We start from the raw sequence: 13,876 nt of genomic DNA, 5'->3' as shown, positions 1-13,876 counted from the left end.
TAGTGGTCTCAAATGTCCCATGTCAACTCGTTTATCAATCTTTATTTATATCAAAATTAACTTGTGTTTGTTACTTTCTCCGAGCTGCTCTAATTTTTTTTTCATTTATTTTTTTATTTCTCTTTTGGATTCAATATCGCACTCATGTTGAAGTCCTATGTGCATGTATATGCTACAAAATCTGGTGAATAAACATTAAGGTGGGGAGGGTGAGGAGAGCTCACTTCAATTTATGAAACTGGTCTCTTGTCTTCTCTTTTTCGATATCTCACGAACAAGCTTAGGCTGTTTTTTTGGCCAAAGGTTGCATCTTCTTGAATTTGAGAATCAATTCCTAAATTTTTGAAGGTCATCCATACATGACCTTAGGCTGTCATACGTGCAAAGTTTTGATGAGCGATCTACGATGACATGAGGCAAATCTGATAGCAAGAAATTATGTCGTGTCTAAAGACTGCTTAGAGATCGTCTAATTTGTTTAGCATACCACAACTGAGTTGATAGGATTGGAAAAGATGCTCTAATGGTGAATGGTCCAATTTAATCATTGATCTTCATTTTTTTGGTGTAGTTTTTTTAATAAATATAACTTATAACTTCAGCTTTGTAGTGATTCCTAACTAAGCTTAAGTCAGAAGATGTCTGGTATAACATTTTTCTCGGCAACAGTCTTTGTATGACAAGTAGCTAGAAATATGATGGGCAATTCCATAAAGGATAAGTTCATGCCCTGTCCTTGCTACAAAAAGAGAGAGAGTAACATAAGCTAAATGAGAGTACACCTATTGGATGCATCCAAACGATCTTGATAATGGAATTTTGGCAACATGTACATCACACGTCCATATATATCTATTAAGATATCAATTCTTATGGACCAAATAAATGTCACAATGGTTGAACAAATGAATGTATGTATTAATAAAACTGCCCTGCTACACCTGCTTCCTAATCCTTTTCCTTTACCTCAACCTTTTTATCCATGTCAGCAAATGCAGCACCATATTATTCAGCATGCAAAGAACTCCAATTCGCTCAAGCAACAAAAAAAAAAGTCCTTCTCACAAGCTGTGGTTGATCAGACCACAAACTACCACAAGTCCCATAACGAGCAAATGATTTACACTGGGCTCCACCACCAGACTCAAAACATCCTCTCCCAGAACCACCCCAGAGGCTGTTTGCTTCCTCTTTACCTGCCCAAAAAGATCACACTCCATGTCAGTTTGGACCATCAACTACTGTAACTATGCCCATGCATACAAACTATAGCTAATCTACTGGCAGAATTTTAGCAAGCATGCCTCTTAATTGGTTGTGTTCTACTTTATATTCTGATGGCTTGGAAGACATGCTATGTAGAAAAAAAGTTGGCAAGTTTTACCTCAGCTACCAGCTCTCCGGCCATGTCCATAATCCTGCATTCCGACTTGCGTGCCCGCCCTCCTATTTGATACTCCTTCCCGCGGCCAACCCATGCAGTGGTTTCGCCGGAACGGTCTCTCCACAGAAACCGGCGAGCCTTCCGGACTCTAAACCAGGGTTTCTTCTCTTCCAGCCCCGAGTCTGTGCATCTATAGCCTTCCCATACCCCGAACACTCTAAATCTCTGCAAGTTTGGCAAAGAAGTTAAATTACTTAGCTCATTGCGATTTGCTCCATGTAATGAGTTCACAAACATATGCATGCTTATCCTCACCTTTCTAAGTATCTTAAACAGTACTTTGCCACTGTGATCCATGAAGAACACTTCGTCGCTGCACTTGCAAGCATAATTATCGACCCGGTAAGCAATCCTACCATTGGAATCATATACGGTGCAACCGTTCCCATGGAACACCAGTGATCTCATCCATAGAGTATAAACCTCTCTCCTTGATGTTATCTCCATCGAAGGAGAAGAGCAAGAAGAAGAAGAACAGGGGAAGGTTTGAGGATGAACCTTGGCCATTTGAGACAATTGGAACGAAGAAGACCAAGTCTGCCTCATAAGCTACCCCTTCTTAGCCTTTTGTATGCTTCTTGGTCGCAAGGGAGCCCCACTTAAACGTGTCAGTGTTATATTTCCTCAATATAAATTATTGAATTCTTCCTAAAAAATTACATGAATTATTATGAGTTTTATAATACTTGATTCCTTTTGTGGCTCAGGCTCGGTGCTCACGTTTAAGGCAAGGAGTTGAAAAAATGAGTGTCTTAATTTATTTTTAGAGATCATCACATGGAACTTTAAAATATAAAGAAGAAAATGGAAAACTATTTGTCCATGGCTATAAGCATCCATTGGGGATTATCTTAATCCCTTATCTTAAGTAATAATCTTATAAAGGTTTTAATGCCATTGTAGCAATTTAAGCCCATCTCTTAATTGACTTTAGTATATATAATAATTAAAAAAATTATATAAGGACACAATATAACAGTCATAATGCGAGAGAGAAAACACACTCATTATGCCTTTTTTATTGTAATATCACTCTTAAAATATATTAATATGTAGAACGAGAAAATGTAGCTTCAATACTGATCTAACATATCTGCAATATCATTGAATGTGCTGTTATTAGCAATTATTGTGGATAAAAACAATATTGTTGATAGCACTTTGGTTCATGGCTTACATGTGAAAATAATGGCATTTTCTCATCGAACTCGATGCATGTTGGTCCAAAGCAAGGTTCTTCAGACCACACCACCTATATAAATTTATAGTCTTATAATTATATGCTTGTGTTCTCAAGTTTATCTATCATAAACTAATATTCCTCTATGGCTGCTTAAAATTTGTTCAAGTCAAGGCTCCCTCGAGTTGGCTACTTACTCTGATGAAGTAATTTAATTACGCCGGCACACGTGGATCATGAGAAGGGATCGACGCATTAGATTCTTCTTCTTGGATGAACCTAATGGAAGATTTTTATCAATTGTAACGAAATATTTAAAGGAATCAGTTAATTATGGAAGTTGATGGGAGCAGCAGAATAGAATTCTATTTGATAGTTAAGATTGAGTGAAGGATTCCAAGATGATGGCTCAAACAAGGGAAAATATTGTTGGTATGCGACTTGATAAGGAGATAGAGGTAAGCTCATGATGTCACTGATACAGTGATACCTGTGGAACACATGGAACACAAGTTAGCAAATAAAATTAAATTGTGGGATTGCATCTTGTCAATGATGCTCATTGGATGACAAGGCATCATGGAACTGTAGCTCCTACAATGCCAACCCTAATATCAAAACTTTTCCTGCACTGTTGGCATGGACATTGCATCAGGGAGCTGATACAATTCACCAGAGTTGGTGGCTTAAAGCATCAATCCAATCATGCAGGGAAAGATTTAGTAAAAAGTTACGTCCCATTTGGATTTTTAATGGCCCCTCAGGTGGTCCCTTGATGACAGGATATTTCATGTTGAACAAGACTAATTTTGGGTGATCATCAGGGCCAACCCTATTGGATTCCCTTCAGAAGCAGCCTCTGAAGCTTGAAACAGTGTGTTGATTTAGTTTGTCCAAGAGGGTACTCTGTGATGTGGCCTATCTCAGGGAGCCTATACTTTAAATGCAATAGCTAGATGCATGATAAAAATTAGAGACATCGCCTCTAAGATAACCATCCCTTCCATGGGTTAGAATTGCTCATTGTCGCCATGGGTGGGTGGTTGAGGACCATTACACTTGGACTTCCCTTTATATTTGATTGAGACTTCAAGAGCTATTGGGATAAATTATATCAAAAAAAACGTAGGAAAAATAAAAAGATAGAAGAGAGTTCTGGTAGTTAAATTTAGGATTTTTTATATGAATACCCTCCTAAATATCGGATTTTGCATGAATACCCTTCCCAAATTGATATTTGCATGTGTACCCTCGTAAAACACTTGTTTGTCATTCTACCCTTTTTTATTTTTATTTTTACGTATATACCCATGCTATCTAACGATATTAAAAAATTAACGATTTCAAATTAAAATAACTAAAATACCCTTAATAGGTAGACATGCAAATAGATCGCGATCCCGGTAGCAGAAGAAGAAGACAAGGACAATAGCGTAATTTTAAAATTTTATTTTATTTTTAATTAATATAAATATGGTTTTTCTTAACACCATTAGAATAACCGTTATATTATGGGCATTTGTACAATAACAGAGTTTTACAAGGGTATACATGTAAATATCAATTTTAAAAGGATATTCATATAAAATTTGATATTTAGAAGCGTATTCATGCAAAAAAAATTTTTAAATTTATTTCCAGGTATTGACTGAATAATGTCGGCTTTCGTTGGCTAGTTAAAAGTTAAAACTGCCAACCACTCCCTAACGTTCACATAACAAACTTCCAAACAAGTACTTAAAGATAAAGTCAACATGTTATTATCCCTTTCCCTGATTTATTTGTTAAAAAAAAAAAAAGGCTATTACCACCGTATAATACCATCCATGAAGGTGGCTGAGAGAGACCTTAATAAATATTGTGGTCCGGGGACTCGCCTTTCTTTTGTTTTATGGATGCTGGCAAACTGTCTTTATACAATACATTGTTGGTGCATTTTAATATTAAAGTTTAATATTTAGATCATTTATGAGGCTTGTGTATTTAATGGTTCATGTATCTAGAGAGATGAAGGATTCATGTATCTAGAGAGACGAAGGATTCATGTATTTGGGGAGATGAATGATGTGGAGTGATTGATTATAACCCTATTTGATTTTAATGAGCTCAAAGCATTTGAGTATATCTTATGTTGTACTAATGAATTCAATCTAGTGTTTCAGTCAAATACTTGTAAATTTATGGTTAAGTGTCTCTAGTTTTGGTTCAATACATTTTGGATAAGTAAAGAACTCAATTTGAACCAAAGTCTGAGACTCGAGTCGACTCCGGAAAATTACGAGTCGACTCCAAGTGTATCAGAAGCACTGGCACGAGCTCGAGTCGACTCCTGTACATTACGAGTCGACTCCGACTGAGAACAGACAGACGGACAGAAAGAATCATCTCAGAACCTGTCAACGAGTCGACTCCTGAAGAGCGCGAGTCGACTCCGATGCTTGCCGAGTCGACTCCAGGGAAGTACGAGTCGACTCGAGGGAGTAATAGACAGAAAGACAGAGAAGCTATTTTGGACCCTGAGAGCCGAGTCGACTCCTGAGGAACTCGAGTCGACTCCGATGGTTGGCAGGTCGACTCCTAAGGAAGCGAGAGTCGACTCCCAGTGTGATACAAGGCAAAAGTCAGAGAGCAAATTTCGGACACTGAGAGCCAAGTCGACTCCCGCAAAGTCCGAGTCGACTCCAAGACAGCGTGACCCCAAAAAGACAGAAGACGGTATTTTCGTCTCTGAGAGGCGAGTCGACTCCAAGACAGTTCGAGTCGACTCCAAGGCAGCGCAACCCCAAGAGACAGAAGACTGTTTTTCGGATACTGAGAGCCGAGTCGACTCCGAAACAGTTCGAGTCGACTCCGAGACGGCACGAGTCAAAAGACAGAAGATCGGGAGTTCGGACTCTGAGTGCCGAGTCGACTCCCAGAATTTTCGAGTCGACTCGAGTGAGCAAACTTGAAGAATACATCTCTGGATTCCTTGGAATGAGTCGACTCCAAAAGTGCCAGGTCAGCTCCGGACATTGGGGAGTCGACTCCGGGTTAAGTCGAGTTGACTCCCAGTCGAGACAACACTTTAATTCAAATCCAGAACAGTTGCCGAGCCGACTCCAGAAAAGCATGAGTCGACTCCTGCAACAGCCGAGTCGACTCCAAATCGCGCGAGTCGACTCCGATCCCAACGGAAACATTGTCAGGATATGCAGAATGTGCAGAACGGCTAGGAGATTGTGTCTAACGGCTAGTTTCCGTGGGGAATGGCTTAAATAGCCACAGAGAACTGTAGCAAGGTAGAGAAGTGACATTCCTTTCAAAGAAAACAAGAAATCTCCACCTACCAAAGGTTTTCAAAGGAAATACACGGAAAAGAAGGAAGAGGGGCATTAAACTCCATCCAACCAACTCTTCCCAGCATTCAAGAAGTCTCCGTCAGTCATCAAGTCTTCGAGACATTCAAGAGGAGACCCCGAGTTCGAGAAGCCCTCCTCTACATCTTCATAAATTTGTTTGAGGGCTCTTAACTTCTCTCTTATTTATATCGCTGAATATCTGCTTGTTAAGAAGCTTTATTTTTCTGTTTGTTTTTCAAACCAGTTGTTCCTTACTTGATTCAATCAGGGGATTGAATCAAGGGTGTAAAGGTTTGTTGGTGAGCCTAGGTTGAAACCAACGGTGTAAGGATTTGATTGTGATCCCGGAAAAACAATCGGATGGTTCTAGTCGGTGAGCCTGGAAAAACCGACCAAGTTCGTTGTGAGCTCGTAAAACAACAAGTTAGGTTGTGAGCTTGTAAAACAACCGGCTGTAATCCGAGGGGTTATAGTGAATTCCCAAGTGAGGCTTGGGGAGTGGACGTAGGAGCAAGGGTTAGCTCCGAACCACTATAAATTTCCTTGGGTTTGTGATTGCTTTGTTGTCTCTTACTTTCACTTCATTCACTACACATAGCATCTAATTAATCCACTTGCAAAAAGTATTAATTGGTTATTCACAAACCTTTTAATTGCAATAATTATTTTAAAACCCAATTCACCCCCCCTCTTGGGTTGTCTATCTGGGCAACAAATGAGAATGATTCATGAACCGCTTTGGAAAATATATATGGTGGGGGAGTTATCTTTAGGATTTCTAAGTGCATGTATGTTTGTATTAGTTTCAAACTGTCTATATAAACTCTTCTCCCCCTTCATTCTAAATATATACAATATCACTTCATTTTACTCACAAAAAATACTTTGAGGGAGTTCTTTGCAAAGAAGGGTGTTTCTTTGGTGGCGTTTTGGGCTTGACTACTTATGCAAAATTGGTCCTTGCAGTATGACGATTGTCGGGCTGTTGTATTTGAAGGAACCTCCTTCTAAAGGTAAGAGATCTGATCTCTTTTACGATTGAGATATGATCTCAATCTTCAAATCACAAGAAGTTGTGATTTATGCATATTTATTTGAATCACACAATCCTCGGGATCTGAGGGCTTTGTGATATTTGGTGTCAAAACAAAGGATTAGTAGAGACTATCCGATTTCTGGAAACTCTCACGTGTGATCGTGTGACGAAGCGTGGCTCTCCACTCGGGGGCTCATATGATGACTGCTTTGATAGGTACGCGCGGGTGTCACCCTATCCATTGGGACTGAACCCGCGCCACATGTAATGTGCAGTTAAAGACTGTTTTCGACTGGTACCAGAGTCAAAATATCTAAAATATCAAGCATGTTTTGGGTTAAAATGTTTAACCTATTCTTTCCGCATAAAATTTTCTGAAATTCATGCTTAGCCCTTTGCACGCACACCATCAGTATTCTAAAGGAGACAAGTTATAGTATTTTCTGCTGCACCAGATTCTAGGCTTTGCCAACTACAGGGGGCTTAAATCTTCTTAAAGAGAGCGAGATTTTCGTGCCTTAATCTAATTGGTTTCGTCCTTTAATTGTATTTCCCCCAACATACACCTTTTAAAAAATAATAAACAAAAATATGACTTAGAGATACAGGTATGTTGGATAGAATTTGGTTTGCAATTAGATTCGGAATCAAAATGAATTAGAATAAAAATCGAAATAATCATGTTTTTCTGATAGCAGAATTTTCCAAAAATAATAATTATATTGGCATATCTTGCGATTATAGCTGCTATGAATCAAGTTTGCTATCATTTTCGATGCGTTTGGTTTAGGATTGAAATGAGAATCGGAATGAGATTTGAATACCAAGAAAGAGGCAGGATTGAATTTTGGAGGATTGGAACATTCGTATTCTCGTCGGGAATTAAAATGGGAATGAGAGTCACTCTTTCTTGTTCTCATTCCAAAATCAAACTTTCCTCAACCAAAGATGTCCCAAATAAATAATGATGGAATAGTAGGATTGCATGGATAATACTCCAATTAGCAAACATAAAAATAATGTGTTATTTTTTATATTTACGAATGATGGCATTGTCAACATGATCTTTAGGATGCCCCAGATACTTGATGGCAAATGAATGTTCGATTATAAAGCATTGTGGTGGTTTCTTATATATAACCGTATTTAGCCTATGTTAAATAATAGGAACAGAGCTTGTACATAAATTTTCTATTAGTATCTTTTTTAGAAAGAGAAAGTGAGTCTCATCTATACATAATTACCTAGGTCCAAATACTTGGAAGGAACCATCTATAAGTTGAATCCAAAACATCTGGTTAATAAGTAGAAAGATGTGTTGTTTGTTATCGCTTTTATTTTTTATTTTAAAAATAAAACTACAAAAACCATGACAAAAAAACAACAATTTCAAAGATAAAAATCCATCTCTTTTGACACCACCACCAATACTATATCCATTATTACCACTATTGTTGTCACCTCTATTGCTATCATTATTACAGTCGTGATCATCGTCATTGTCATCTCCACCATTGTCATTGCCATCTCTCACCTGTAATTATTATTGCCACCACTACCACCACCATAGTCTCCATCGACTCTTCCACCACTATTATTAGTAACCAGACACCATCTATGTAAGTACGAGCTTCTTTATCATTGCAACTCTTATTTGATGGATATTTTTGTTTGCTTATGCATAAAAAATCTATGGATTTAGTCATTAAAGTCAATATAATTGCCCTGGGTTAAAATCTATAAGTACCAAATGTAGGATTCTAGGGTTCCAACAAGTAACTTGCACCAGTTAGGGGTGGAGTTTAACTCCTTCCTTTTTACAGAAAAGTAAAAAAAGCACCGCGTTGGCGCCAACCTTAGATTCCTACGAAGCAATGTCTAAAAAAATAGTGGAATAATGAATTAACAGGCACACCACTATGGGTGGCAAAATATGACCCGACCCGCCAACCCGACCCGTGTTCGACCCGCCATAAACAGGTTTGGGTTTGGCCTAAACAGGTTCGGATCGTAAACAGGTCGACCCGTTTAATCTGTTTATTAATTGGGTCGGATACGGGTTTTAGATGTCTGACCCGTTTAAACCGTTTAACCCGTTTAACTGTTGGCAGGTTAAACAGGTCTAAACAGGTTAAACGGGTTAAATAGGTTAAACAGGTCTAAACAGGTTAAACGGGTCTAAACAGGTCTAAGCAGGTCGGGTTGGGCAGGTTAAACAGGTCTAAACAGGTTAAACGGGTCAAGTTGGTTAAACAGGTCGGGTCAAGTTGGATAAACAGGTTACCTGTTTATTAAACAGGTTAAACGGGTCGGGTCGGATTACTTCTTTAATAAATAGGTCAGATTCAAGTTGTAATTTCTGATCTGTTTAATAAACAGGTCGGGTTCAGGTTTATGATTTTCTGATCCGACCTGCATGTGATCCGATCCGTTTATGATCCGATCTGAGCCGATTGCCACCCCTACACACCACGTTTGGCCTAGTGTACCTTCTCTTCGATCAAAGACAAAGTCACCCGACTACTTTTATTGCATTCACGGGGAGGGCAATCAACCGCCAACTCCAGCAGCCAATCATCTGATTTCCCGCGTTTCTTACGACCGATTCGGTCAGTGGACCCCTCTGGTCTCCACCGTCCAGTATCAAACTGGGTCCAGTTCCAACGCTGCACGTATCTCCATTTGCTGCCGCCCAAAATAGCCGTACTAAAAGCACCTAGGCTTCGAGCACCCCAACGCAAACAATGTCTCTCGCTGAACTGTGGGGACCACCTCAATGGGGTATGGGTGAGTGAGAAGGTTGGTGTGGTTAATTATATTTCACCATCCAGACTGCCCTTTACTGCTCAAGGAGAGCCGAAGGCTCATCTCCCCGTCCGAACGATGACGTCTTCCTTAGGGGAAGAACACTCTGCCACGGATCAAACACGTGGCATATTTTGAGTGGTTGAATGGAAAAAAGAGAGAGCCAAGTCAAATGATGCCACGGTGCGCATTCTCTGTTGGTCAAGTTTGCTCATCTTCACCGGCTTGTTCAATTCTTTGCTGCCACCAGAATTTTTGGAGATTCAGGACTTAAATTTTTGGAGGTTCAGGACTTGTTTAGTCAGACAAATTTTTTCTCACTAAAGTTTTTTTTAATGAATTGATATCAGGATATATAATACTTTAAAAAATAATTTTATATGTTTGCTCGATGATAAAAAAAAGTGATACATTGATTTATGATTGATTGAGCATATAAAAATTATATAAAATATTCATTATATTCTTAATAAAAATAAAGATCTTGTTCCATTTTATCCGAAAAGTTAAATATATTTTTTTAAAAAAATCTCAATTTCTGACGTGTAAATTGTTAATTTTTTTTTATTTTATATGGATTCTTCTGCTTTGAAAACTACAATCAAACATAAAGCATGTTTCAATTTTTCTATTGATGACTTAGGAGGGCCATGCTATCTTGGTTGTATCATTTGCCATATATATTTTGGGATTGAGATGAGTTATCCCAATTGATACGCTAAAGTTTTGACATAATGTTACTTTTGTTTCTCTTTTTGATTATTATTGGAAAAAAACTATTTATTAAAATAAGAGTTTTTGTATTGGGTTGAGATCGTACTATATATGCTTGATCCCTTTCTCAATTACGATTTACATATTTAAAAAAATGCGGCAGAGCAACCACCCTATTTTTTTCTCCCTAGAAATACAATAAGGAAGTTACCACCCGGGTCCTGGATTGCCTTAAAAGAAACTTGCATTGTCATGGATGATCATGACAAGTTTCAGTGATCATGGTAATGTTAATCGTAGGTCATTAAAGAGTTGCTTGTCTTCAAACTCTAGACGTTAATTTACTGATAGAGCTCGATAACAAAAATCCTCATGCATCGATCCTGCCTTTAGTGTGCCTATTGACTATTTTATAATGTATTATGTATATATGCCTAAGTATGAATGTTTAATGTGTCTATTGACTATTTACTAATAATTATGAGTATGAATGTTCTCGTTTCCAGGACTTCTAGGGTTGGCGTTTCGGTGGAAGCTAATAACGCATTAACCTGATTCAAAACTGACACGAGATACATACAAGTCCAAATTGACAAACGAACTGATGAGGATATAAGAGATGTGACCCCACACACACACACACACACACATATATATATATATATATATATGGGAATTGATAACCTACTCTCTGTTATGGTAGGTTATCAATCTACCCATTTTTTATTGGACAAAAAATATCCTTATTTTTTGTAACTTTTAAGGGTGCTTTATGTCTTTTTACAATCTCACATTAACTCACACTGTCAACCCCCAATTAATGCTCTCTCCCTCTCTCTCTCTCTTCGGTGTGTGTGTATATATATGTGTGTGTGTGTATGCATGTATGTACATACATACATATGTATGTATGTCTATGTATGTATGTATATGTATGTATGAATGTATGTATGTATGTGTATGTATGTATGTATGTATGTATGTGTATGTATGTATGTATGTATGTATATGTATATGTATATGCATGAGAAAGAGAGAGGGAGAGAGCATTAATTGGAGGGGTTAAGAGGGTGAGTAATGCTCGTACTCTCGGCAGTGGCTAGCCAGTTCGAGGACGTGTCAGGAGGCCATTAGAGCGACTTGCACAGCGCACCAGATTTGGCTGGCAAGAAACGCTCGTACTCTCGGTGAGCGCAGGGTGTCACCGAGGTTTGCTGCGGAGCTTGCTCGTGTTCAGGCTTCAGAGATTGTACCCACCACCTCTTCAGACAGACCTTTGATAGCTCGGGATACCTGGGGCCCCCCTTCTGCTTCGGCAGCCCACCAGATGGTGTTTTTCACCTGGGAGCCCCCACCCCCGAGTTTCCTCAAGGTTAATTTTGACGGATCGGTGCTGGACGGCGGCACGCGGGGTGGTGCAGGCTTTATCATGCGAGGCCCGCACTCCAGGGTAGTTGCAGCAGGTGGCTGCCAGCTGTTTGACACGTCGGTCCGGAGGCAGAGCTTCGAGCTGCCTGGGCGGGCGTGCGCCATGCGAGGATGATCCTGCAGGCCAGGTCGATCATTTTGGAGGGCGACTCCACCACGGTCATCGGATGGATTCAGAGGGGGGCGACGGGTGATGGTACAGACCACCCCTTGATCCGCGACATAGGGATGATGATGAGAGATGAGAGAGCCTTTCAGGCTCAGCATGTATTTAGAGAAGCTAATGGGGCAGCCGACTGGGTGGCGGCCCATGCGGCCCATCACTCAGGGTACACCCTTTGGTCGGGGGAGGAGGAGCTGCCACATGCGCTCCGCGAGTTGCTGTATTTTGATTTTCTTGGATGTATTCGTACACGTATTGTATGAAATACCCGCTTTCAGCAAAAAAAAAAAAAAGAGGGTGAGTAAATGTTAAATTGTAAAAAGACATAAAGTACCCTTAAAAGTTATAAAAAGTAAAGGTATTTTTTGTCCAATGAAAAAAGGGTGGATTGATAACCTACCATAACAGAGAGTAGGTTATCAATCCCCATATATATATATATATATATATATATATATATATATATATATATATATATATATATATATATATATATATATATATATATATATATATATATATATATATATATATAGACACAGAGAGAGAGAGAGAGAGCACGCGCACGCGCATACACACTACATACATACATATACATACACATATATACACACACACACATACATACATATATATATATATATATATATATATATATATATATATATATATATATATATATATATATATATATATATATATATATATATATATATATATATATATATATATATATATATATATACCAAATATAGGATGGTGGAACCATAACTCATCTTGTTCCATAAAATTTATATCCATGTTATTTATGACATTTTTGTTACAACATATTTATCATGATTTAATATATATTTATTGGAGACTCGGAGGGGTTCATCCATATCCACTAACCTATACCCACCCACCTCATCTAGGCTAGAGCCCGCGCTCTTGGATGGACCAAGTCAAAGCTTGCATGATCGGGATGTGACCAATTGGAGGTCCAAATGAGGGCTATAACCACTTGTTCAGGCAAACAAGTGCTTGCTGGTGTGATATGATTGGAAACTTTTAGTTTACGTGCCATGCTTGATTGTCGTAGAATCTTTTTTATTTTTTTATATAGTTTGACTATATAAATGTTTAGGTAGTAAAAGTAATAATTGAATAGGCGTCTTTTTTAGATACAATCTCTTATATTTTTATATCATTTTTTTCATGTTTGCAATTCCCGACATAGTATTTTAGATGTATTCAGTAATTTAAAAAGTCTAAAAGTATGGCAAAATAATTTATTAAATATCAAATATCTACTCGATACATGATCTTTGTTGGGTTCCATATTGGATATAGGGATACAATTTTAATTTGGTTCAGATTTGTTTTTGGATTTAACAAATATTTTTTGGATTTGGGTATGGACTCAAATTTAATCCGTTGACACACTTAAATGCAGTTCTTAGATTTTAAAAGCGTTGCACATTTTATCCTACAAATAAAATCACCACGAATGTATCTCTATTGATGATGGAAAAAACACTACCTTAAAATATTGCTTTAATTATTGTACCTTAGCCACATTCATATTCTTACAATTTCTTTTTCTTTTCATTTTTTTCACTACCATTTTCCAATTATCCATATGATATATGAAATAACAGTTTCAGAATCAGGAATATCCCCCCTTGATTTAATTTATCAACTTTTATATTGAGAATGCTCTTTGTAATTATCTTAAAAATATATTAATTGCTCTCTCACTTGTATTAACTATCGTATGTGTTCT

At 38.0% G+C, this 13,876-nt stretch overlaps 1 protein-coding gene across 1 annotated transcript; it reads right to left on the bottom strand.

The window, feature by feature from the left end:
* Window positions 1-879: 879 nt before the first annotated feature.
* On the bottom strand, window positions 880-1,965 carry LOC103707313 (protein LURP-one-related 11-like). Its single transcript, XM_017842842.2, has 3 exons — window positions 1,700-1,965; window positions 1,385-1,609; window positions 880-1,196 (listed from the first exon to the last, which is right to left on the bottom strand). The coding sequence occupies exons 1-3, from the start codon at window positions 1,949-1,951 to the stop codon at window positions 1,062-1,064; spliced, it is 612 nt and encodes a 203-aa protein (XP_017698331.1). The 5' UTR covers window positions 1,952-1,965; the 3' UTR covers window positions 880-1,061.
* Between the last annotated feature and the right edge of the window lie 11,911 nt (window positions 1,966-13,876).

The sequence above is a fragment of the Phoenix dactylifera genome, chromosome 13 (genome assembly GCF_009389715.1).
Source record: "Phoenix dactylifera cultivar Barhee BC4 chromosome 13, palm_55x_up_171113_PBpolish2nd_filt_p, whole genome shotgun sequence".
In the NCBI taxonomy this organism is placed as follows: Eukaryota; Viridiplantae; Streptophyta; class Magnoliopsida; order Arecales; family Arecaceae; genus Phoenix; species Phoenix dactylifera.
This window is presented reverse-complemented; position numbering and strand designations above follow the sequence as displayed.